At 50.8% G+C, this 26,422-nt stretch overlaps 1 protein-coding gene across 1 annotated transcript in view; it reads left to right on the top strand.

Moving 5' to 3' along the window:
• The window catches only part of KCTD19 (potassium channel tetramerization domain containing 19), a 34,618-nt gene that overhangs the window by 7,359 nt on the left and 837 nt on the right, over positions 1-26,422 (top strand). Inside the window, exons 3-15 of the mRNA XM_008257451.3 lie at positions 11,790-11,940; positions 12,531-12,722; positions 14,172-14,303; positions 16,325-16,535; positions 17,600-17,760; positions 20,145-20,248; positions 20,720-20,862; positions 21,065-21,148; positions 21,381-21,495; positions 21,849-22,476; positions 23,760-23,951; positions 24,130-24,284; positions 24,587-24,688. Of these exons, the coding sequence (XP_008255673.1) occupies positions 11,790-11,940; positions 12,531-12,722; positions 14,172-14,303; positions 16,325-16,535; positions 17,600-17,760; positions 20,145-20,248; positions 20,720-20,862; positions 21,065-21,148; positions 21,381-21,495; positions 21,849-22,476; positions 23,760-23,951; positions 24,130-24,284; positions 24,587-24,688 (2,370 nt within the window). The remainder of the gene's footprint in view (positions 1-11,789; positions 11,941-12,530; positions 12,723-14,171; positions 14,304-16,324; positions 16,536-17,599; positions 17,761-20,144; positions 20,249-20,719; positions 20,863-21,064; positions 21,149-21,380; positions 21,496-21,848; positions 22,477-23,759; positions 23,952-24,129; positions 24,285-24,586; positions 24,689-26,422) is intronic.

Below are 26,422 nucleotides of genomic sequence, written 5' to 3'. Positions count from 1 at the left end.
TTTGGAACTCTCCATACACTGCCAGTGGGAATGTAAAATTGTACAGCCTCTTTGGAAAACAGTATGGTTTTTTTGTTGTTCCTTAAAAAGTTAAGTATTGAGGCCGGTGCTATGGCTCAAAAGGCTAATCCTACGCCTTGCGGCGCCGGCACACCGGGTTCTAGTCCTGGTCGGGGCGCCGGATTCTGTCCCGGTTGCCCCTCTTCCAGGCCAGCCCTCTGCTATGGCCCGGGAGTGCAGCAGAGGATGGCCCAAGTGCTTGGGCCCTGCACCCCATGGGAGACCAGGAGAAGCACCTGGCTCCTGGCTTTGGATCAGCACAATGCACCGGCCGCAGCACGCTGGCCTCGGCGGCCATTGGAGGGTGAACCAACGGCGAAAAGGAAGACCTTTCTCTCTGTCTCTCTCTCTCACTGTCCACTCTACCTGTCAAAAAAAAAAAAAAAAGTTAAATATTGAATTACCATGTAACCCAGTAGTTGCACTCCTAGATATATATCTAAGAGAAATGAAAACCTATGTCCTCACAAAATTTTATAGATGAATGTTTATGGTGGCTGGTGTCGCGGCTCACTAGGCTAATCCTCCGCCTTGCGGCGCCGGCACACCAGGTTCTAGTCCTCTCTCACTGTCCACTCTCACTCTGCCTGTCAAAAAAAAAAAAAATAAATAAATAAAATAAAAATAAAATAGATGAATGTTTATGGCAGCATTGCTCACAAGAGTTTTAAAAAAAAGTGGAGGGGGCAGCATTATTTTGCAGTGGGTTAAGCTGCCTGCTTGACACCTGTCATCCCATATCGGAGAGCTGGTTTGAGTCCTGGCTGCTCCACTTCTGATTCAGCTTCCTGCTAATGTCCTTAGGAAGGCAGCAAAAGATGGCCTTGTTACCCATGTGTAATACCTGGATGGTGTTCCTGGATCCTGGCTTCAGCTTGTGCCAGTCCTGGCTGTTGCGGCCATTTGGGAAGTTAACCAGTGGATGGAAAAATCCCCCCCCCCCCTTTCTGTCCCTCTCTCTCTGTTTCTGTCTCTATGCGTGTGTGTTTTGAAGATTTGTTTATTTATTTGAAAGGCAGAGTTACTTCCTAGGGCTGGGGCATAAGGTGGGAAGGATGGGTAAGCAAAAAGACAGTTAAGTGTTAGTAGGTACCTATATTTTTTCTTTCGGATAGAATTGAAATTTATTGTGGTGGGCCAGTGCCGCGGCTTACTAGGCTAATCCTCCGCCTGTGGCGCCGGCACCCCAGGTTCTAGTCCTGGTTGGGGCGCCAGATTCTGTCCTGGTTGTTCCTCTTCAGTCCAGCTCTCTGCTGTGGCCCGGGAAGGCAGTGGAGGATGGCCCAAGTGCTTGACCCTGCACCCGCATGGGAGAACAGGAGGAAGTTCCTGGCTCCTGGCTTCAGATCGGCGCAGTGCGCCGGCCGTAGTGGCCATTGGGAGGTGAACCAACAGAAGGAAGACCTTTCTCTCTGTCTCTTTCTCTCACTGTCTAACTCTATCTGTCAAAAAAAAAAAAATATTGTGGTGATGGTTGTACAACTCTGTGAATATACTAAAAACATTGAACTGAACACTTTAAATGAATAAGTTTAATAGTATGTGAAATGTGTCCTTTTCTTTGTTAAAAAAAAAATTCCTTGGCTGCTGGCTTGATATTAGATCAGATCTCTGAAACTTCAGTCCCTGGGCCAAATGCAGTGTATTCCCTTTTTTGTGTAGGTAAGAATAGCTTTTACATTTTTAGATGATTGAAAAAAATCAAAAGAAGAATAATATTATGAGGTATGCAAAGAGTAGATGAAATTCAGATGTCAGTGCGGTTGATAAAGACTGGAATACAGCCATGTTCGTTGTCTTGTCCATAACCCCCCTCAAGCTGCAACACAGAGCTGAGTAATAAGATAACAGGGCCCATATGGCTAGCACAGCCTAAAATATTTGCAATTTGATGGTTTACAGAAAAAATTTGCTGACCACTGGCCTAGACTCTCGAAGGGCAAGGGAAGAGCAGAGAAACCAGTTGGGAGTTTCCTGTATGGGACCAGCTTGTGGCGCAGTGGGTTAAGCTGCTGCCTGAAATGCCTGCATCCCATATGCACTGGTTCAAGTCTCAGAGACCCTCTCTGTAACTCTTTAAAAACTAAATAAATAAATCTTTAAAATAAGTAAAGAAATAAGGAGTCTCCCATAGCATCCAAATGGAAGGTATTGGTGGTTTGATGGAAAGAATAATAGTAGACTTGGAAGCATTCAGACTCTGGATATGTCCTGACGGTAGAATTGACAGGGCTGGCTGATGGATTTTATGTAGGGTGAGAGCAGATAGACAACTCCTTTGTTCCTATCACTCAGAACATTGGATTATAAGGAATGTACAGGGTTAGGAGGAAAAAAATGAGAATAGGATTTGAGTGTGCTATGTGTGGGAGTCAATGAAAGCATTTTAGTGCAGATGGTGAGGAGGTGCTGGCTATACAGGTCTGGAATTCATATAAATCTGAGAGTCCTCAGAGCTGATGTGTGGATCCATGAACTGAATGTTTAGGGATGTTGTGTGTTGTTCACAGGGGAGATAGAAAGTAGTCATTGCAGGTCTGCACATTAATATCACAGGGCTTCCTGATTCTTTCTTCGTAATTTGGAAAAGCCATTTTTAACCTAGGAGTAAACTGCTCTGAGCTGTTCACAAGCCATTGGCCTGGTTAGGAGTCACAGCTGTTACTGCAGAGTGTGCAGTTTCCCTTCAGGATCACTCACAAGGGTTCAGGTTACTGGAAGACTACTAAATTCTCTTTACTTGCCCCTAGAAGTTTACTGAGGACATAGTATGTTGACAGTACATGCTATTTGTGTTAGTTCTCTCATTGCCTTCTGGGGCCTTCTAAGTTTGGACTTCAATTGCTCCACTTGTCAGCATTGTGCTACCAGTAAGCAACCCAAATATGCCTGCATTCCTTGTGCTTGAGGGAGCCTGGGAGTTTTACATGGATCACACAAAGGATGTCTTTAAGGAAATAGACGTGTGGCAGTCTCCCATTTCCTGTTAACTCGTGATGTGAGGACAGATTGATACTGTGAGCTTGGGAAGGAAGGAGACTCTAAACAGCAAATATTCATCCCAACAGTGTAGCTTGTCTGTGGGAATGAGTAAATGGATAGCTCAAGCACCTCGTGATGTGACAGGGCACCTCTCAGGCTGGCCCATCGGCTTGTCCTGGCTCACCTCCCAACACCTACACGGACCTATGTGTACCCATGGCCATGTCCACACTCATGCTGAAATTCAGCCATGTCCCTCAGCACCCCACATGCTCTCTATCCTTTTTCACTTGTTTCCTCTTCCTAGAATGATTCCCTTTAAGATTTGACCTAAACGTGGCCCACCAGAAGTCTAGCCTGACATTTCCAGGCTTAATTTTTGGTAGGATTTGTTTATTCAAAATTAACAGTTACAGAGAAGGAGAGGGAGAGAGAGAGAGAGACAGAAAGAGAGAGAGAGATCTTGCATCTGCTGGTTCACTCCCCAAATGGCCTCAATGGCTGGGGCTGGGCCAGGCTAGAACCAGAAGCCTGGAGCTTCATCCAGGTCTCCCACATGGGTACACTGCCTTCCAAGGTACATTAGCAGGAAGCCGGATTGGAGAACCAGTGCCCATAGGAATGCCAGCACTGCAGGAGGTGACTTTACCTGTTTTCCCACAGCACCAGCCTCTGTCTGTTTTCCTGACAGAGTTAGTTCCTCTATTACATCAGTGATAATTCTGTTTGGATTGTGTATTCCTACGTCTTTTTCCCTCACTGGACTGTACTCTATTCATGTTTGCATTCCTGGCATCGAAAACAGTAGCCAGCATTCACAGTTGTGTAGTAAACTTCAGCTGCTGGGGTTGGTGCTGCGGCATAGCAGGTAAGGGTGCTGCCTTTGACACTGGCATCCCATACAGGTACGGGTTCAAGTCCTGGCTGCTCCGCTTGTGATCCAGCTCCCTGCTAATTAACCTGGGAAAGTACTTGGGCCTCTGCCTCATGTGGGAGACCCAAAAGAAGCTCCTGGCTTTGGACCAGCCCAGCTCCGGCTGTTGTGGCCCTCTAGGGAGTAAACCAGTAGATGGAAGATCTCTCTCCTTCTCTCTGTCTCTCCTTGTCTGTAACTCTGCCTTTCAAATAAATAAATCTTTTTAAAGATCTGTAAGAACACGGAGTGAGGTGTTGAGGACGACCTATGAAGGCTGACCCCACCTGTGCAGTGGAGGGCAGGTTTGAGATGACTCCTTTGACCTCCAGCAGCAGTTCTGTACATCCTTTCGTTCTGCAAGCCCTGCTTCCCTTGAGCTTCAAAGCAGTGCCGGTCCTTATTGTCTTCACAAGACAGTCTGGGATTTGCAAGCTCCCCAAGCTCCTTTACCACCACATTCCTTCCATCAGAGCATAAAGCATCTCTGAGAACTGCTGCTGCTTTGGGAAAACCTCCATTAAGTCCCAAAGCTCTGCCAGCAGAGTTCACATGTCAGCCTTCTTTTGGCAAAGACACACACACACACACACACACGCACTTCTGATTGACATTTTGTTTTCACTTGTATCTAGGCCAAAAATAACTTCATTTATCCTTGTGCTGATAATGAGCCATCTGAATTCAGGTCTGTGTTTCCCTAAAGAAATCCTCCCTCCAATAAGTTTCCAGGTCATGACACATAAAGAATAAAATTCCTAGAAGTAATATTCAAGCAGATGAAAGTGGACTTGAAGTCAGTCCATGGAGGACCAGCCACACACTGGGTAGCAACTTCAGTTAGCAAAGCCAAAGGGACTCTGGAAGCCCAGCTTCTCTGAAGTGTTCTTTTTCACTTATTCATCCATTCAACAAAAATGTACTGAGAGCCCATGAGCATTGTGCTGCAAATACAGCAGAGAACAAAGCTAGCAAGGTCCTTGAGTTCTTGGGAAGGTTGTATCTATTAGGGGAGACTCAAGGACCATAAATACATAAGTAGGTGAGGTGGCTGGGGAGTGCTGACTGTGGTTTCTTTTCTTTCTTTTTAAAGATTTATTTATTTATTGAAAGGCAGAGTTACAGAGATAAGGAGAGGCAGAGAGAGGGAGAAAGAAATCTCCCATCTGCTGGTTCACTCCCCACGTGGCTGCAATGACTGAGGCTGGACTAGGATGAAGCCAGGAGCTTCTTCCGGGTCTCCTACTTGGATGCAGGGGCCCAAGCACTTGGGCCATCTTTGCTGCTTTCCCAAGAACATTAGCAGGGAAACTGGATTGGACAAGGAGCAGCCAGGACTCAATCCTGTGCCCACGTGGTATGCTGGGCCTCTAGCCTGTAGCTTAACTCACTGCGCAACAATGCCCCTGTGAGTACAGGGCCTGTTTTTCTAGAAGTCAGAACAAGAATTGATTGAGAGAGTTCAGAAAACAGTCTTGTTAAGACTCCTGAGCCTGGTGCCACACTGGTTCCTCAGACTAGCATGTGGTATGGCCATACTGGCAAGGATCATGATCTTTCTAAATTTATTTCATTTTTTTCCTTTTTTTTTTTTTTTTTTTTTTGACAGGCAGAGTGGACAGAGAGAGAGACAGAGAGAAAGGTCTTCCTTTGCCGTTGGTTCACCCTCCAATGGCCGCTGCGTTGATCCAAAGCCAGAAGCCAGGTGCTTCTCCTGGTCTCCCATGCGGGTGCAGGGCCCAAGCACTTGGGCCATCCTCCACTGCACGCCCAGGCCACAGCAGAGAGCTGGCCTGGAAGAGGGGCAACCAGGACAGAATCCAGCGCCCCGACCGGGACTAGAACCCGGTGTGCCAGTGCCACAGGTGGAGGATTAGCCTATTGAGCCATGGCGCCAGCCTCATTTTTTTCCTTTCTTAAAAATTATTTATTTATTTTACAGGCAGAGAGAGGGATAGAGTGGGGCTGCGCTGGAACTAAAACTAGGAACCAGGGACTCAGTTGAGGTCTCCCATGTGATGGCAGGGACCCAATTGTTTGAGCCATCACCACTGCCTTCCAGGATTTGCATTAGTGGGAAGCTGGAGTCAGGAGCCAGATCCCATCATCTGTGGAACCCAGGCACTCTGTTGGTAGGGAATGAGGGTATCCCAAATGCCTGCCTCTGGTTTTTCTCTCTTTAAAGATTTGTCGGCCGGTGCCGCGGCTCACTAGGCTAATCCTCCGCCTAGCGGCGCCGGCACACTGGGTTCTAGTCCCGGTCGGGGCGCCGGATTCTGTCCTGGTTGCCCCTCTTCCAGGCCAGCTCTCTGCTGTGGCCTGGGAGTGCAGTGCAGGATGGCCCAAGTGCTTGGGCCTTGCACCCATATGGGAGACCAGGAGAAGCACCTGGCTCCTGGCTTCGGATCAGCGCGGTGCGCCGGCCGCGGCGACCATTGGAGAGTGAACCAACGGTAAAGGAAGACCTTTATTTCTGTCTCTCTCTCTCACTGTCCACTCTGCCTTTCAAAAAAAAAAAAAGATTTGTCAAACATACCTTACTAGGGAAAATGGGCCTGCTCACACTACACACTTGGCACATCTCCTCCCAAGACATTTGCACTGACATTACTGACCCACCCCTGAGGACATTGGGTACCAAACACCTCCAAGGGGAGATCTTGGGCCATCCTCAAGTGGGTTATTTATTGTCCTGGGCAGGATTCGGCCTCTTCCCCACCCCCTGCCCAGGTCCCTTCCCATATGGTCAATTTAGAATTGTTCCAGGGTACCATGGTTCTTCTAGTAAGAGAATCTTGGGGTTTGAATCTCCAGGTGAAGTGTCAGGATCAAGTTCCTATGATGAAATCAGCTTAGTGCCTTTTTAGAATGGTATGCTCTCTTTCAGGCTCTCCCTACCTATCACTTTCTCTTCTTGCTGCTTCAGCCATTGTTTTTCTTTCTTTCTTTTTTTTAAAGATTTATTTATTTATTTGAAAGTCAGAGTTACATAGAGAGAAGGAGAGGCAGAGAGAGTGAGATCTCCCATCTGTTGGTTCACTCCCCAGTTGGCCACAATGGCCAGAGCTGCACCAATCCGAAGCCAGGAGCCAGGAGCTTCTTCTGAGTCTCCCACGTGGGTGCAGGGGCCCAAGGACTTTGGCCATCTTCTACTGCTTTCCCAGGCCATAGCAGAGAGCTGGATCGGAAGTGGAGCAGCTGGGACTTGAACCAGCACCCATATGGGATGCTGGCACTGTAGACAGTGGCTTTACCTACTACACCACAGCACCGGCCCTAGTCATTATCTTTCTGTCCATTACCTTTCTTCCTGTCATCCTCTGTCCCTGTCTACTTTCCCCCTTGTCCCTCTCTTTCATAGGTCTTCCCTGTATCCTACAGTTCTCATTGAAATTGCAGTCTGTGGGCCAGCATTAGGGCACAGTGGGTTAAGCTTCTACCTGCAGATGCCAGCATCTCATATGAACACCTGTTTGAGTCTTGGCTGCACCATTTCCAATCCAGCTCCCAGCTAATGGGTCTGGGAAGGCAGTGGAAGATGGCTCGAGTGTTTGGGCCCCTACCACTCATGTGGGAGACCTGGGTGGAGTTCCAGGCTCCTGACTTTGGCCAAATGGCTGTTGTGGCCATTTGGGAAGTGAAAACAAGCAGATGGAAGATTGATGTTTCTCTTTCTCTCTCTCTAATCTGTCTTTCAAATGAACAAATAAATAAATAAAAAAATACACCTGGTTGCCCCTCTTCCAGGCCAGCTCTCTGCTGTGGCCAGGGAGTGCAGTGGAGGATGGCCCAAGTACTTGGGCCCTGCACCCCATGGGAGACCAGGAGAAGCACCTGGCTCCTGCCATCGGATCAGCGCAGTGCGCCAGCCACAGCGCGCCAGCCGCGGCAGCCATTGGAGGGTGAACCAACGGCAAAAGGAAGACCTCTCTCTCTGTCTCTCTCTCTGTCCACTCTGCCTGTCAAAAAAAAAAAAAAAATTACATTCTCCCCAGTCTGTGGACCCTGCCCATTGTGATCCTGTGCTGGCTTTCCCTAGGTTTTAGGGTCTCAGCATCTTTGTCCATTTCATGAGCGCAGTCTACTTCTCTGCCAGCTGCCTCAGGGGTCCTCCATGTCTTTCTTTGCTTTTCTTACCAGAGGACCAAGCCCTCCAGCCCTCCACTTTTATTTCTTTCATGCAACCTGGCAGCTCTTAGCACTTGCTGCATGCTAGATTCTAGACTGAAAGTGGAAATGCATCAACCCAGCCCCTTGCCCCCAGGAGCCTCAGTACTGGGACAAGGAGAAACCAGAAGCAAACCAGAGGCCTGCAGAAGCAAGTGTGGGGCCATCAGGGGGAACAAAGGGGAAGATGACCCACTCTGGATTGGGGGGTTCCAGGCTTTTCTGGCAGAGAAGGAAGGAGAGGAGCACTCTGGACACAGAGAACAGCATGCATAAAGTTGGGGAGGCCTTGAAGAACCTGGTATATTTGTGGAGTTTTGTGGGGTCACTGTTGAAGAGACAAAAATGAAAGAAAGGTAGGAGATGAAGCTGGAAAGGTAGTCTGGGATCTGACCACCAAGAAGAAATTAAGATATTATTTCCTTTAATCCTTACGACATCTTTCAGATTTTACTCTTCATCCTACTTTGCATGTGAGGAGCCCGAGACTTGGAGATGTTCTGTGACATATGGGAGGCAGCTAGTCAAGAATAGTGGTCATGGCTTAGGCTACAGAATCCAGGGTTCCATTCCTAGCATTCCATTTACAGGAATAGTGCACCCCAGGGTAGCCGCCTGCATGCCATGGTAACTAAGAAAGCAGAGATCCCCTTCCAGGGCTGTAGAAAGAAATCTTAGGGTTCTTTGAGATCCAGAAACTTCATAACCAACACTGGCTCTCATCTCAATGCATGTAAATTGCTGGCTTTCACGTCTGTCTTTTCCTCCAAGCTGAGAGGTCCTTGAGACCAAGCATGGTGGCATGTGACTATGTCCTTGGTGATGTACAAAGCGTATTTTCAAATGGATGTGAGACCGTCTTCCAGTATTCCATGCATCCACTGTCTTCCCCATTCCTCAGTGTCCCAGGAGAACACTCCTGGTGACCTTGCCATTGCCCAGGCCTCCCATCAGTGGAAGAGGGACTTGCTCCAGCCATCCAAAGTAGAGAAGGCTGTCTGACTTTGGTCTACCTTTTTTGAAGGCCTTAAGCAATTATGGGGTTGCAGTATATAGCTGTGGCCACCAGGGGACTCTTCTCAATGCTCAAGGCTCCCAAGAGCAACTCCACTAGGGTTTCTTTCTTTCTTCTTTTTTTTTTATTTGACGCCGCCAGCCAGTTACAAAATCTTTGACCCTCTGCTGCCTCATCAGTAAAACCAAGAGTTGTGTCAAGGTAAGTGAGCAAATGTGTGTACAAGAGCTTTGGAAAATGTAGTACCCTCAGCCGGCGCCATGGTTCAATAGGCTAATCCTCCGCCTTGCAGCGCCGGCACACCGGCTTTTAGTCCTGGTCGGGGCGCCGGATTCTGTCCCAGTTGCCCCTCTTCCAGGCCAGCTCTCGGCTATGGCCCGGGAGTGCAGTGGAGGATGGCCCAAGTGCTTGGGCCCTGCACCCACATGGGAGACCAGGAGAAGCACCTGGCTCCTGCCTTCGGATCAGCGCAGTGCGCTGGCCGCGGCGGCCATTGAAGGGTGAACCAACGGCAAAAAGGAAGACCTTTCTCTCTGTCTCTCACTGTCCACTCTGCCTGTCAAAAAAAAAAAATAAAAAAAAAAAGAAAAGAAAAGAAAAGAAAAGAAAGAAAGAAAGAAAGAAAATGTAATACCCTGGCCAGCGCTGCGGCTCACTAGGCTAATCCTCCACCTGCGGCACCGGCACCCCGGGTTCTTGTCCCGGTTGGGGCGCCGGTTAAGTCCTGGTTGCTCCTCTTCCAGTCCAGTTCTCTGCTGTGGCCCAGGAAGGCAGTGGAGGATGGCCCAAGTGCTTGGCCCTGTACTCGCATTGGAGACCAGGAGGAGGCATCTGGCTCCTGGCTTCAGATCGGAGCAGCGCGCCGGCCACGGCCATTTGGAGGGTGAACAAACGGAAGGAAGACCTTTTTCTCTGTTTCTCTCACTAACTCTGCCTGTCAAAAAAAGGATGGATGGATGGATGGATGGATGGAAGGAAGGAAGGAGGGAGGGAGGGAGGGAGGGAGGGAGGGAGGGAAGGAAGGAAGGAAGGAAGGAAGGAAGGAAGGAAGGAAGGAAGAAAGAAAAAGAAAGAAAGAAAGAAAGAAAGAAAGAAAGAAAGAAAGAAAGAAAGAAAGAAAGAGAGAGAGAGAGAGAAGAAAGAAAGAAAAGGAAAGGAAAATATAGTACCCTGCACCAATATGAAACACTTTCATTATTACTTGATCTAACAACTTGGATCTCTCCCCAGATTAGGATGTGCCCAGTTAATAAACAAATCATAGTGATTGTAATAGGTCAGAAAGGATTTTTTTTTAATTATGAAAAGGAGGGGTGGGCATTGGTGCATCAGTTAAGACGCTGCTTAGGCCACCTGCATCCCAAATCAGAATGCCTAGGTTTGAATGCAGGCTCTGTTTCTGATTCCAGCTTCCTGCTAATGTGCACTTTGGGAGGCAGCAGGTGATAGCTTAGGTAGTTGCATCCCTGCCACCCATGTGGAAGATCCAGATTGAGTTCCCAGCTCCTAGCTTCAGCTGGCTGAGCCCTGGCTGTTGTGGGCATTTGGGGAGTGAACCTGCAGATGGAAGATCTCTTTCTCTGTCTGTCTGTCTTTTTTATTTTTAAGATTTATTTATTTATTTGAAAGAGTTACAGAGTAGGGGAAGGAGGGAGAGAAAAAGAAAGAGAGATTGATTTTCCATCCACTGGTTCACTCCCTAAATAGTCAAAATGGCCATAACTAGGCTGATCCAAAGCCAGGAGCTTCTTCCAGGTCTCCTATGTGGGTGCATGGGCCCAAGCACTTGGGCCGTCTTCAGTTGATTTCTCAGGCACATAACAGGGAGCTAGATCAGAAGTGGAGCAGCTGGGATTTGAACGGGTACCCATATGGTATGCTGGTGTCATATCCCCAGGTGCTAGCCCCTGCTTCTTTGTTTCTCTGTCTGTCTTTCAAATAAATAAAATATTATTGAAGAGAAATGATAGAAAATATCAAGGTTTCTTTTTTTTTTTTTTTTTTTTTTGACAGGCAGAGTGGACAGTGAGAGAGGGACAGAGAGAAAGGTCTTCCTTTGACGTTGGTTCACCCTCCAATGGCCGCCGCAGCCGGCGTGCTGCGGCCCGCGCACCGCGCTGATCCGATGGCAGGAGCCAGGTGCTTCTCCTGGTCTCCCATGGGGTGCAGGGCCCAAGCACTTGGGCCATCCTCCACTGCACTCCCTGGCCACAGCAGAGAGCTGGCCTGGAAGAGGGGCAACCAGGACAGAATCCGGCGCCCCGACCGGGACTAGAACCCGGTGTGCCGGCGCCGCAAGGCGGAGGATTAGCCTAGTGAGCCATGGCGCCGGCCTAGAAAATATCAAGTTTTTAATGATTAAGTAAAATTGCTGTTTAGATTATGCAAGATAAAATTACTATTACTTGACCTAAACTTGTAACACAAAAAGATATTTCAAAAATCAGAAGAATAAAAATTGTCACTGGGATTTTGAATATTAGCATGTAATCCTATAAACCCTACATTCCAGCATAGACTGTGTGATTGACTAGATTTATTTCATAGTACTTCTACCAAAGTAGGTTGTCGATTATCTTTCCAGGTGTTCGTTGTAGAAACAACAGATACTTGGTTTCTATTTTCAAGGCAGTAATCTTCTCTATCTAACAGACTCTAGATAATTTGAAGGAAGGAAAACACCATCTCCGTGTGCGGCCTGCAGACATACCCGTGGCTGAGAGAGCATCTTTGAACTACTGGCGCACGTGGAAGTGCATCAGCAAACCCTCAGAGTTTCCGATAAAAAGCCCAGCCTTCACAGGTAGAATCAGGGACAGGCCGCCCCTGCCCCGAAGTCCATACCAGCTTCCCCTCTCCTCACCCTAACAGAACAGGCTTCCATCCACAGAGTACCTTGATTTCAGAGCCAATTCTGGATGATTTCTCTATTTATCTGTCATCTCCTTGGGCCTCCTACCTGCCACGTGTCCTCTCCATGGCTGTTTGTCCACCAGAACTAAGCACCTTCCTCCATGTTCATTGTCTACTTACTAGTTTCACTTGGACAAGGCAGGGCTGCCTTCTGCCCCCTCCTAGTAGTCAGGGAAGCCTCTAAAGTTACCTCCCACCACTGCACAGAAATTTTACCAAATGGCCACTGTTGATGAGTGCCTTGGGACACGGGAACAGGGCCTTCATGATTACTGATGGGCTTTGAGCTTCCAGGAGAGCCAAAAGACCTGTGGGTCACAGTAGTTGGCTTGCTCAATTAAAAAGAAGCAAATGGGTACATGAATTTAATGACATTAATTTGGGTACATAAACCAAACTGTCACAACATATCCCACTGCTGGGTTCTGAAAGTCCTGACCTCTAGGAGGTGGTGAGACCCCCCTGTATATTCTCCTCTAGGTCTCCATGATAAGGCGCCTTTGGGGCTCATGGACACACCGCTGTTGGACACAGAAGAGGAAGTGCATTACTGCTTTGTGCCCCTAGACCTGGTAGCCAAGTATCCGAGCCTGGTGACTGAGGACAACCTGCTGTGGCTGGCTGAGACCGTGGCCCTGATCGAGTGCGAGTGCAGCGAGTTCCGCTTCATTGGTGATTGCTCTGTCCAGGGGTGGTATAGGGGGCGGGATGATAGGGCCCAATGGCTCTTCCCACCAGGCACCCCACAGAACCCTGTTTGGTGCTCAGGGCCTTGGGAGCTTCCCTGAGCAGAAGGGGAGGAAGCATAACAGAGGCTTCCAGGAAGAAGCAGATTCTAGCATTAGCTCCCACTGAGCTTGGCTGGGGTGGCCTGGCTGGAGAGAAGCATTAGAAGGTACCAAGGTGTCAAGGGCCATAGGAGTTGATGTGATGGACTCAGTGCTGAGCTGGACTCCAAAGTCAGCTTCTCTTCCCACCCTGTCTGAAAGTATTTAGCCAGGCTCCAGGCCTGAGTTCCTTGCACCATAAAATGAGGAAATGGAATTGATTTAAGATGGTCCCTCCCTGCCTTCCCTTCCACCAAACTCAAAATAAGAGGCAAGGAGGGTGGATGGAAACAGGTTTCTAGGAGCACTGTAGCATGGTTGGCTAGAGCTAGTGGCCTGAGGAGTGATGGGATCTTTTATCAGACTGAGTGACCTCCCTGACCCCAAGATTATGCTGCTGAATGAATTGGGCAATAAATGCACTGGATGCACAGGGCCCAAATGCCTGGAACCCCAACCATTCTTTTTCACAGTGACCTAGCAAGTCTGCTTCTCAGTCTCCAAGTTGATTGACACAGGTCGTTAGCATTAGCTCCACCTCTGCCTCCTACACTTCAGTCCAGACAGGGACAGACTGCAGGCACCACATGCCAGCCCAGTCTCCACTGGGCCCTCCTTTCTAAGCAACAAGACAGCTCCCTCTTTTGCAATGACCTTTTGGGTCAAGATTCACAGGGTAAGTCTCAGGGCCACTGTGCTCACCTAGAGGGCTTGGCATGGGAAGCCACGCCCATGGACTCAGACAAAGGAAAACAAAGTAATTTGGGATTTTTCATCTTGAAAACAACAGACTACAAACTAATCTAAAATCAGGTATGTTTAGAATTGTTTCAGAACAGGGAGAACCTGGGATGGATTGCAGCACCTCAAACCCAGCTCACCATTAAGTCAGGAATAACTATTTATTTATTTTTTTTAATTTAAGATTTACTTATTTATTTGAAAGTCAGAGTTACACAGAGAGAGGAGAGACAGAGAGACAGAGAGGGAGATCTTCCATCCGATGGTTCACTCCCCAGTTGGCCGCAACGGCCGGAGCTGTGCCGATCTGAAGCCAGGAGCCAGGAGCTTCTTCCAGGTCTCCCACGTGGGTGCAGGGGTCCAAGGATTTGGGCCATTTTCTACTGCTTTTCCAGGCCATAGCAGAGAGCTGGATCAGAAGAGGAGCAGCCAGGACTAGAACGGCGCCCATATGGGATGCCGGCGCTTCAGGCCAGGGCATTAACCTGCTGCGCCACAGCGCCGGCCCCAGGAATAACTCTTTAATTCATCTTGTTTCCCATTGCTTTTCAAGTGAATTTTCTCCGCTCCCAGAAGATTTTGCTACCAGATAATTTCTCCAACATAGATGTATTAGAAGCAGAAGTGGAAATTCTGGAAATCCCTGAGCTCACTGAAGCCGTAAGGCTGTACCGGATGAACATGGGTATGTGGCTGGCAAGCTGTGGCCTCCTCTGACATTTGGGCAGCCCAGGTTTGAGCTGAAAAGCTGAGAGCAAACATCTCCACTCCCGCAAACCACTGTGGGCTTTAGGCAGTGACAACAGCAGGTGTTCTGGCTGCCTTAGAATCCAAGAAGAGGAATTTCAAACTGAAGCCCTGTGTGCCCTCCCTGTCTGCTCAGCACTTCACTGAGTGGTAGCTGGCAGCTAACCAGGGGCCCAGGGAGCCCGGCCCAGCCCGGAGCAGGGGAAGCCCAGTTGAGGTGGGGAAGCCAGGCCAGAATGTCCTGGGGAGGGAGGCTGGGCCTGAAGGCAGGCTTCCAGGGGCCAGGCTGGGCTGCCCTGCTTTAGAAGGGATGAGCACCCATCTGGGCACAGCTGGAGGCCCTGGGGACGCTTGGGCAAATTTCCCACCAGTGCTTCCACTCTCCTGCCCAGCAGTAAATTCCCTTGCCCTCCACCTTGCAACCCTGGCCACCGTGCCTGTTCTAGTCTGTTCCAGACACTTCCTGACCATCCAGTGCAGGCTTTGTGCTCCCATCTCTGCCTCATTCCAGTTTACCCCCTTCCCTTTTGGTTTTGATTTGTCCTTTTTCATCCCATTTGCCAACTCCTGCACAACTGCGAAGGATGCTGCACATATTGCAGGGAGCTAGCTACCTCCTAAGGCCTCAGCTGGCATCTGAGTCTGTGGACAACTGCCTTAAACGTGAGAGGCTGGGCCTTGTTATCATCAGACTATCATCCTGGGGGAGGTGGACAACTGCCTTACACATGAGAGGCTGGGCCTTGCTATCATCAGACTGTCATCCTGGGGGAGGTGGACAACTGCCTTACACGTGAGAGGCTGGGCCTTGCTATCATCAGACTGTCATCCTGGGGGAGGTGGACAACTGCCTTACACGTGAGAGGCTGGGCCTTGCTATCATCAGACTATCACCCTGGGGGGATACGGCCTTTCCTGATCTTCAGGCCCAGCTTTCCCACCCTCTGCCCAGGCAAATGGAGTCTCACCCAGCGTGGGGAGAGTAGTATCCTGTGCAGGCCTCCAGCCTGTCCCAGGGCCTTACAGTCCACTTAAGGGGTGAGCTAGGGACCATGGTGATCTGGGTAGACTGGTGTCTGCTCTGTGCGATGAGCGCAGAGGTGGGAGGAGCTGGGTAGGAAGGCTCTGGAAACTGGGCGGCACTCCTCCCACACAGTGTGGCTTAGACTTTTATAAAGCTTTATAACTAAGGCCAACAGCTCTGGTGGCCTTAGAGAGGGACAGAGCTGGCCTCAAAACCCAGAGCTGCCCATGTCTAGCTTCATAATTTAGGGTAAGGGACTTATTAATTAGCCTCCCAGGGCACAGTGTCTCTGTGGGCCAGTGATAGCACCATGACTCTTGTAGGTTGCTCTGAGGACAGATGATCCAGGAAAACCCCCAGCAGCTTGCCCTCCAGTCCCTGTTGCCTCATTTATCCAGGGGCTGTAAGAACTGTGCCCTATGCCCCGTGCCCACTGCAGGTGGCCCAGATCCCACCCCTGAGCCAGCCACCCGAATATCCAAGCAGAAAATAAACACTACCGAGTGTGTCTGCAGACAGTTCCCCTGAGGGTGTCAGCGAGAGGGGCTATGAGTTTTGAAGGCAGTAACACTCACTGGGTTCTGCACTAGGGTCACTGATCCCTACACTGTCCTAGTCAGAATGGAGCTTGGAACCCATGGGGAGTCCTGAAGAAGCTGGGGCTCAACGGCTGCTCAACTGAATTTTCTGAAATATAGGTGCTGGTGAGACTATAGATGAGTCCCCTACCCTGCCTCACCTCCTGACAGACAGTTTTGACCTCTAAGCTTGGCTGAACATACAAAAACATCATGGTGACTTGGAGACCCAGACAGGGAGCAGGCAAGGAAAGAAGCTGCCTCCAAGCCAAAGGGGCAGAAGGAGGAAGGGAGCTGCAGCCTGCAAAAGAGCTGTGACCACGGGGGTCAGGGAGTCCGCCTTTGCTCCCCGCACAGGTGGCTGTTCCCGGACCTCCTGCCCTCCCCCAAGCCCTGGGAAGGGGGGCCGTGCAGCCGGCCTGGAATCCGTGAAGCCACTGTACGTGATGGCCCTGGGGCTGCTGGTCAAGTACCCAGACTCCGCACTGGGACAGCTCCGCATTGAGAGCACGCTGGACGGAAGCAGGCTGTACATCACGGGCAATGGGGTCCTCTTTCAGCATGTCAAGTAAGGCCCTACGTGGGGACAGCTCGGTTCCATCAGGCTGGGTGCTGCCCTTCTCTAGACAGCCTGGGTGCTCTGCTGCAAGCCAGAGGGGCCAGCCCATCATTTACCTGCTCCCACTGCCACTACCAGCTCAGGACCTCAGAGGACAGGGCTTGGCTTCAGACTGTTTGATATTTCTGTTCTCCATTCCATTTCTCTGCTTCTAGCTCTGTGCTAGGTCTAAGGAACCAGATCCTAGTCAGACCCTGCGGCACTGGCTACCCCCTCATATGCAGACCCCTCTACAGAGACTTTGCGCCCATCCTTTGGAGGCACACTGAACTCAGAGGCCAGGGCCGGGGCATTCCCTTCAGGAGTAAGGCAGGCAGACTTCCCAAAAGAGGTGCTACCTGACCCCTGCCTTGAAGGCTGAGTTTAGAATGTTCCCATTTATGCAAGGGGTATGGATCCTAATCCAGTTTTATAAAAGGGTAAACTTCAGAAAAGTGCAACAATGCTTAGGGTCACTGAACATGAATATGCTGGCACTAAGGTGGAAGTGGGTATTCCTGAGCTCCTGGGGAGAGGACCAGCTGGCCCTGAACACTGTCTTACCCCTTTGGGCCCATACCATTATTCATCTCTCCCAGGGACATCCACCTTAAAGTCACAAAGGACAAGTGCCTTGGAAGAGGGGGGAAGGAGGGGAGGGGTCAGACCCCAGGGTCTTTCCTGGGCACACAGGCTGTTAATCTCTCAAGACCCCAGCAGGCTGCCACAGTTTTGGAAATGTCTTAGATGCCTATGGGGGTAGGAAGGGAGTGGCCTGGCCCTGACCTGGCTTCTGGACTCTGAAATGACCCAGAGCCTTGACGTGAGCCCATGTACAAGGGTTTTTCTGAAGTAGGTCCAGCTGGGTTCCAAAAGGCTGGGCCAGTGTCCTTCAAGGTATGGCCAGATTGCCAGTTAAATCGGGGAACCTGCCAAACTTGAGGTGGTGTTGACAGAGCATCCCAGACACAGAAAGGTCTCTCAGGGTATGCTGCTGAGTGAGCTTCTTTGTGACAGACCTTTCCTCTGGGCAGGAACTGGCTGGGGACTTGTCGGCTGCCCCTGACCGAGACCATTTCCGAGGTGTATGAGCTGTGTGCTTTCCTGGACAAGAGGGACATCACCTATGAGCCAATGAAAGTGGCTCTGAAGACTCATCTGGAGCCGAGGACTTTGGCACCCATGGACGTGCTGAGTAAATGAGGAGCTTCTGGGTTTTAATTTAGCACTGGGGCGGGTCTGGGGGCCTGGAGAGAAAAGATGAGTTGGGTGCAACCAGAAACCGAAGATGGGAGAGGAAGGGGAAGCCAACTGACATTTGTGGATTCTCCCTAAAGGGAAGCCTTCATTTTAAGTGCCCCCTCTCATCGCTAAGCCCACAATTACTCTTGGGCAGTATAGCCAGGGCTGCTACCCAGTCTCTGAGGCCCACAGGTCCCCAAGAAAACCTTGCTTTGCCCCCAGGTGCTGATTGTATATCTGGTTACACACCCTGCCCTCAGTACAAAGCTCAGTAGAAACTCACCCCTTGGGACTCTGTTTGCCTCTTGAATAAATTTTAAAAAATTATTTAAAAAAAAAATCACAAAAAAAGAATCCTGGGGCAGATATTTGGCCTAGCAATGAAAACACCAGTTAGAGTGCCTGTGCCCCTTATCAGAATACCCAGGTTCAATATGCTCCTTGGCTCTTAATTCCAGTTTGCAGCTAACGTAGCCCCTGGGAGGCAGTAGTGACAGCTCAAGTAATTGGGTTCCTTTCCACCCGTGGGAGACCTGGGTTCAGTTTCCAGCTCCCAGCTTCAGCCTGACCCAGTCCTGCCCATTTTGGGCATTTAGGGGGTATGAACCAGCTGCTGGAAGCGCTCTCTCGTGTCTAGCTGTCTCTTGGTCTTTGTGCTTCTCTCACTATAATAAAAAAAGAATCCTTATCTTTTAGGGATATCTGCTGAAGCATTTATTGATAAAGTGGCAAGATGTTTGAAATTTGCTTCAAAAGAACCTAGTAGGGTGCCAGCGTTGTGGCATAACTGGTTAAGCCACTGCCTGCAACACAGGCATCCCATATGAGTGCTGGTCTGAGTCCCGGCTGCTCTACTTCTGATCCAGCTCTCTGCTAATGTGCCTGGGAAAACAGTGGAAGATGGCCCAAATGCTTGGGCCCCTGCACCCATGTAGGAAACCTGGAAGAAGCTTCTGGATCCTGGCTTCAGCCTGGCCCAGTCCTTGATGTTATAGCCATTTGTGGAGTGAACCAGCAGATGGAAGATCTCTCCTCTCACTCTGCTTTTCAAATAAATAAATTGATTTTTAAAAAGAAAAAGAAGGCCGGTGCCGCGGCTCACTAGGCTAATCTTCCGCTTGTGGTGCCGACACACCGGATTCTAGTTCCGGTCGGGGCACCGGATTCTGTCCCAGTTGCTCCTCTTCCAGTCCAGCTCTCTGCTGTGGCCCGGGAAGGCAGTGGAGGATGAACCAAGTGCTTGGGCCCTGCACCTGCATGGGAGACCAGGAAGAAGCACCTGGCTCCTGGCTTCGGATCGGCGTGGGCACTGGCCATAGTGGCCATTTAGGGGGTGAACCAACGGAAGGAAGACCTTTCTCTCTGTCTTTCTCTATCTCTCTCTCACTAACTCTGCCTGTCAAAAAAAAAAAAAAAAAGAAAAGAAAAAAAGAAAAAGGAAAGAAACTGGTCCCCAAACATGAAAAACAGGCCTAAATATAGTCACCCCCAGGGAAATAGTCATGGATTCATCTTCCCAGCACAGAGCTCCCAATATCCAGACATAGCTAGAAAGTTAATCTCAGAAGTGGCAAGGATTTGATGTGTTGACCCTAAAACATTAAAAAAAAAAAATATGTATTTGAAAAGCAGAGCGAGAGCGAGAGAGAGAGCGCTTCCATCTGCTGCTCATTCCCCAAATGGCTGCAATAGCCAGGGCAGGGCCTGGCTGAAGCCAGGAGCCAAGAATTCCATCCTGGTCTCCCACATGGGTGGCGGGGGCCCAAGTACTTGGGTCACCTGCTGCTGCTGCCTTCCCAGGTGCTTGAGTAGGAAGCTGGATCAGAAGCAGAATAGCTGGGACTTGAACCAGAACTCCAGTATGGCATGCCAGCATCACAAGTGGCCACTTAACCCACCACACCACGATGCCAGCCCTGACCTTATGATATTTACTAAACAATGGGCCCATCCAGAGGGACTCCTAGCTCCAGTCTGAGTGATCCCAAGAAAAGCTAAACATCCAGGACACAGCCAGCCAGAAACCTGAGGCAGCTGGCAATGTAGGTAGATCACATCATCAGGTCAGCTTTCTTGATGGAGGTGGCTCAAGTAGGATTGCCCCCCCCCACCCCCAGAGTCATGAGCTGACACTCAAAGCTGCCACTGCAAGCCCATCACCACCCATGGTACTCTGAGGAGCAGCACAGAGGTTGGCATCAGGGATTCCTGCCGCATCTGAATAGGCGATGCCATGTGACTGATGAACATATTGATCCTTACCATGCTATATAGTACTGACCAAAATGTTCTACTTAACTTCCTCTGGCCACATGTCACTGTCATTGGTTTCCACAGATGAGGAGTGGACAGCAGAGATCACTGTGTATTCCCCCCAACAGATCATCAAAGTTTATGTTGGAAGCCATTGGTATGCAACCACCCTGCAGACCCTGCTGAAGGTACTGCTGGCCCAGCCCTCCTCTCCCTTGGACTTTCCTGCCTGAGCTGCTTTGGGGCCTGTCACCTGACCCTCACACAGCTTCCAGCACCTGCTTAGAACAAGGACTTTCCCTAGATCCACAGCCTGGAATGCTCTTATCTTGTGAGCAGAAATGGAATGAACAGCATGCTAGGAAGACCCTCAGCAGTTTGGGTATGAAGGAAGCCATTTCTGAGGGGCCTGAGCCAAGATGGAGGTAGGGTAGGGTTCCCGATGCCTTGAGAAGGTGCTCTATAGAGCAGCAAAAGTTGAAGCAGACATGTGCTTCTCCCTGCATGCTCTGCTCCTGTAGCCAACAAGAAAGGGAGATGGAAACCCCAAAGCCTCTGCTCCAGCAAGGGTGGGAAGACGCAGTGAGAGAAGGCTGACCTGCCCCTTACTAAAGCCTCAGCCCTCAGGACTAACTGAACCTGGTGTCAACCCCCTCCAGTATCCAGAACTGCTGTCCGACCCTCAGAGAGTGTACTGGATCACATATGGGCAGACCTTGCTCATCCACGGGGACGGCCAAATGTTCCGACACATTCTCAACTTCCTGAGACTCGGAAAACTGTTCCTGCCATCTGAATTTAAGTAAGTGAAGCAAGGCGTAGTGATATCGCCAAGGCTGATCCCTCCTTTGCAGCAGGGGAAGCCTCCGTTTGCAGCTTTCCGGGAGGAGGTTTTACCATTTCCCACACGGGAACTGGTGTTCAAGGCAGCAACTCTGTGGGCTTACACCGTACCCACACTCCCACCCCAGCTGCCCCATCTGACATCTCCTTGTTGTTTGCAGGGAGTGGCCCCTCTTCTGCCAGGAGGTGGAGGAATACCACATTCCGTCCCTCTCAGAAGCCCTCGCACAATGTGAGGCATACAAGTAAGAAAACTTCACTCTGGATTCCAGATGTGCAGCTTGAACTCTGAGTCTATCTCAGCTCTTAGTGGGACCTGTTCTTGGGGATAAGGGAGTGAAGCAGGCCCAGCACTGCCAGTGACTTAAATGAAACCCTTTCAGATCCTCTGTCCCACCACTGACTAGCAGGCTTGACCAACTGGCAATGAGCTGATGGAAGCCTCTGCTCGTTAGCCTACCCCCTTGGTTTCTGCAGATCATGGACCCAGGAGAAAGAATCTGAAAATGAAGAAGCATTTCCCATCCGGAGGCTGCATGTGGTGACAGAAGGGCCAGGGTCACTGGTAGAGTTTAGTAGAGATGCCAAAGAAGTAAGTTACAGTTTTCTTTAACTGCCATTTTTCTCAAAGACCACTGCCACAGGGTTCGGAGGCCAGGCCCAGCTACTGAGGGCTGTGGCAAAACGAAAGAGCACATCCAAACGGCCACCCGGTGTGCTGGCCACTTATGCCTTGAGATTCTGATGATGTCCCCACTGGAGTATGAGAGGCCCCTGAGTTGCCATCATCCCCACTCAGACTGAGCAAAGCTCAGATGACCCATGTCAGGGATGGATTCCTCTGGGTGAGCAGATGAGTCTTACAGGCCAGCTAATTAGATCTTGGGCAAGACTTTGTTGTTGATACACAACATGCCCAGAGGTAATCTGCCCCTTCCTCCCCAGGGCACAGCCTGCATGCCCGTGGACTTCGAAGACTGTAATGACAGGACTCCATGGAACAAGGCCAAGGGGAATCTGACCAGGTCCAGCCAGATGGAGGAAGCTGAACAGTACACCCGGGCCATCCAGATGTCCTTGTGCCGAAATGCCAAGAGAGCAGGCAGTTCTAGCACATACTCACACTGCTCGGGGCTGTGTGCCAACCCCAGACACTGGGGGGGCCACCCTGAGAGTCCCCCCAAGAAAAAGTGCACCACAATCAACCTCACACAGAAACCTGAAACCAAAGACCCTCCAGTCACCCCCATGCAAAAACTCATCTCCCTAGTGAGGGAATGGGACATGGTGAATTGCAAACAGTGGGAATTCCAGCCCCTGACAGCACCTCGGGGCAGCTCCTTGGAGGAGGCCGCCCCACAGCTCCCCTTGGCAAGTGAGGCTGCTTCCCAACCCAGCACCTCTGCTGCCTGGAAAGCCCATTGCACAGCCTCAGAGAAGGATCCAGGCCCACAGGCGGGGGCTGGAGCGGGCGTGAAAGACAAGGGACCAGAGCCAACCTTTAAGCCATACTTCCCTGTGAAAAGAGCTGTCACTCTGAAGGACTGGGGCAAGCACAGGCCAAAGGAGAGAGGTAAGTCCCTGCCATCCTCAACCTAAGTCTGTGTACAGCAGAGAAGGCAAACCCCTTGGCCAACACCACAGAGTTAGGGAAAAAAGGAGACTAAAGCCCCCCACCCATCAAGACCTGCTCTGAGCCAGGCAGCAGACCACAATGACTGGCACCATGGCCCGGCTTGAGGGAGCCTGGGAAGTAGGAGTACAAAGGAGGCAGAAGGCTGTGGTGTCAGCAGGAGCAGAAAGGACAAGCCCAGGTGTTTGTGGAGCACAGGGCATGGCTAGCTGGAGGCCAGGCTTCACGTGCAGGTGTGATAGGAGCCGAGGCTGAAGACAGGACTCATCCAGGACAGGTCTTCGGGATTCAGCTCGGAATGCAGTGCCCTGTTCCCACCCTAAGTGGAGTAGACAGATTTTAAACAAGTGGTCATATGGTCACGTGAGCATTACAGAAAGCTTGCTCTGGGAGTGCAGGAAATGCAGCAGCAGGAGGGGATGCTCAAAGCCTGGAGTCCATTCTAGGCTCAGAGAAAGGTGAGGCGGTGGAGGGGGTGGGGAGGTGGGGGTAGGGGGTGGGGTGGGAGATCAGGCCAGGGAGGGGCCAGGTTTCTAGCTCAGATGGTTTCAAGGGGCGGTGGGATGTGCCCTTACTGAGGTGGGCAGACAGAGTAGAACTCAAGGAAGAGCACACATAGCGAGATGCTGAGACACCCAGGAGCAAGAGCCTAAAAGATAAGGGGTCCCTGGGAACTGGGCTGAGAGAATGCGTATGGCCTGGGGCAGTGGTGGTCTGGGGAAGCTGCTGAGAACCCCAGCCAGGCTGTTTCCTCTGCTCCCCCAAAGTTCCTCCTCCAGTATTCTGTCACCTTCCCTTTGAGAGGCTCAGGCCCTGCCTCAGGGGCCTTCCTGAACTCTAGGAGCCTCAGGTTGGTCTGTGAAGCTTCGGGGTGACAAACATCTGCTCTGAGCCCACGGGCATCAGTGATTGCCCCCCAATCACTGATTTGCTTTACAATTTTGTTTATAGATTTTATAAATTTGCTTTATAGATTTCCAGCCCCCAGCTGGGCTCTTCACTTCCTTGCACAGATGCCTGAGCCCCTGCTTGGTACCAGTTTTAGTTCAACAGTGGGGGTTGGAGAGTTCTTCAGAGTTCCAAAATTCAGGGTTTGGGTTTCACTGGGGCAGTGAAGGGAGGAGAGGCCACTTGTGAAAAACTAGCCACAGCAGCTGGAAAGTGGGGTGACTGTGTATACAGGTGTGTGCTCACCAGAGGTCCCTCCTCACATGCTGTCACAGAAAGCCCTGCCCTTGAGCAGCCTCTGCCTGAGGCTACTGAAGTGGACAGCCCAGGGATCATCCTCAAAGTGACTCACCCCCCAGTGGTGGGCAGTGACGGCTCCTGCATGTTCTTTGAGGATAGCATCATCTACACCACACAGATGGACAACCTCCGAAACATGTCCCCCACAGCCTTCCCGCAGCCCCGAGGTGAGTGCTGCAGCCAGGCCTGGGCCTGCACTTCCTCGTGCAGATGCCTGAACCCTATCCAGGCCACTTCAGGGAGCATGGGTCCCTTGGGAGTCCCACACCTTTCCCCTCCTCCAGGCTGTCTCTAAGGCCCTAGCTCTGGGCAGATGTGGCCATATCCACCCTCTGTCCTCCACAGAAGTGACTTTTCTGAGTTTCTCTCTGTCCTGGGAAGAGATGTTTTATGCACAAAAGTGTCACCGCTTCCTGACTGACATCATCCTGGATTCCATCAGGCAGAAGGACCCCAAATCCATCACAGCCAAGGTGGTCTCCCTGGCCAACCGGCTGTGGGTATGTATGACAGGCCCCAAGCCCAGGGGCACCCCATACCTTCCCCATCTGTCCCCTTGCCCTGCAGTATGTGGTACAAGATGAGAGGAAGCAAAAAAACAGAGAAAGGGGGTCAAGGGGAAGAGGTCGGGGCAGAAGGGTGGCAGGAAGGGCAGTGTCATCTGGACTGAGCATGGAGCAAGAGGCAGATTTGGAGTTCCCGTCCCTGACCCCTGCAGGCCCCACAGAGTCCCTGCTCACATCTCCCTCTGCGAGGCTGGGAGGTGCCGCCAGCACTGCCTGACTGGGGGCCCTTCTGGCAGACCCTGCACATCAGCCCCAAGCAGTTTGTGGTGGACTTGCTGGCCATCACCGGCTTCAAGGATGACCGGCACACCCAGGAACGCCTGTACAGCTGGGTGGAGGTGAGGACACCTGCACCCCATTGGGAATGGCGACCCTGAGCCTTACTGTACAAAGACCAAGCCAGCACCGCCCAGTAGGCTGGAGGCAGATAGGCCACTGGACCCCAGTCCCAGGGTGGGATAAACAATGGTTGGCGTTAACCAATCCAGAGTAGTCAAAAAGCAGTGTTCAGGCTACTGGTTTTGTTTTTTGTTTTAAAGATTTATTTGTATATTTGAGAGGCAGAGTTACAGAGAGGGAGATACAGAGAGAGACATCTTCCATCCGTTTCACTCCCCAAATGGCACTACTTTCCCAGGCCCTAAGTAGAGAGCTGGATGGGAAGAGGAGCAGCTGGGACACGCCAGCGCCACAGGTGGAGGCTTAGACTACAACACCATAGCACCAGCCCCAGACCACTGTTTTTTTAAAGTTTTCTTCCAGTGATACCAACTGTGCCTTCATTACTAATGACCTCAGCCACTCTTGGGCAAGCACAGCCTGAGCCCAAGCCTGGCTCATGTGCTGTCAATCAGGGATACCACCTTGCCCTGCCAAGCCATGATGTCACCATTTTTAAAAAAAAATTTTTTTGACAGGCAGAGTTAGACATAGAGAGAGAGAGAGAGAAAGGTCTTCCTTCTGTTGGTTCACCCCCAAAATGGCCGCTACAGCCGGCGCACTGTGCCAGTCTGAAGCCAGGAGCCAGGTGCTTCCTCCTGGTCTCCCATGCGGGTGCAGGGCCCAAGCACTTGGGCCATCCTCCACTGCCTTCCCAGGCCACAGCAGAGAGCTGGACTGGAAGAGGAGCAACTGGGACAGATTCTGGCACCCCAACCGGGACTAGAACCTGGGGTGCCGGCGCTGCAGGTGGAGGATTAGCCAAATGAGCCACGGTGCCAGCAATGTCACCATTTTTTTTTTTTTTTTTTGACAGGCAGAGTGGACAGTGAGAGAGAGAGACAGAGAGAAAGGTCTTCCTTTGCCGTTGGTTCACCCTCCAATGGCCGCCGCGGCCAGCGCGCTGCGGCCGGCGCACCGCGCTGATCCAATGGCAGGAGCCAGGAGCCAGGTGCTTTTCCTGGTCTCCCATGGGGTGCAGGGCCCAAGCACCTGGGCTATCCTCCACTGCACTCCCTGGCCACAGCAGAGAGCTGGCCTGGAAGAGGGGCAACCGGGACAGAATCTGAATGTCACCATTTTTATACATTCATATTTTAAGCTGATTTAAAGCATTCTTTAGGAAGAAAATATTCAATAAGAACAAAGGAATGATCAAGGGTTTAGGTTTTTTCCTGAATCGTTAAAAATAATGTTAGCATTGTAGGTGGGAAGGATTTAGCTAATTTCTCATTAAACAAATATATTGTTATAATATCATCACAAACACATAGTGCCCAATCGCTAGCAGGCCTCTGTTCTAAAAGTGAAATTATAAAGGCGAAATCAACATCTATGACTAGAAAGTAGAAAACCACGGCACCGGCACACTGGGTTCTAGTCCTGGTTGGGGCGCCGGATTCTGTCCCGGTTGCCCCTCTTCCAGGCCAGCTCTCTGCTGTGGCCAGGGAGTGCAGTGGAGGATGGCCCAGGTGCTTGGGCCCTGCACCCCAATGGGAGACCAGGATAAGTACCTGGCTCCTCCCATCGGATCAGCGCGGTGCGCCGGCCGCGGCGGCCATTGGAGAGTGACCCAACGGCAAAGGAAGACCTTTCTTTTTTTTTTTTTTTTTTTTTTTGACAGGCAGAGTGGA

The sequence above is a fragment of the Oryctolagus cuniculus genome, chromosome 18 (assembly GCF_964237555.1).
Source record: "Oryctolagus cuniculus chromosome 18, mOryCun1.1, whole genome shotgun sequence".
NCBI lineage: Eukaryota > Metazoa > Chordata > Mammalia > Lagomorpha > Leporidae > Oryctolagus > Oryctolagus cuniculus.
Note: the sequence above shows the minus strand (reverse complement) of the source record. Positions and strands in the feature narration are given on the sequence as shown.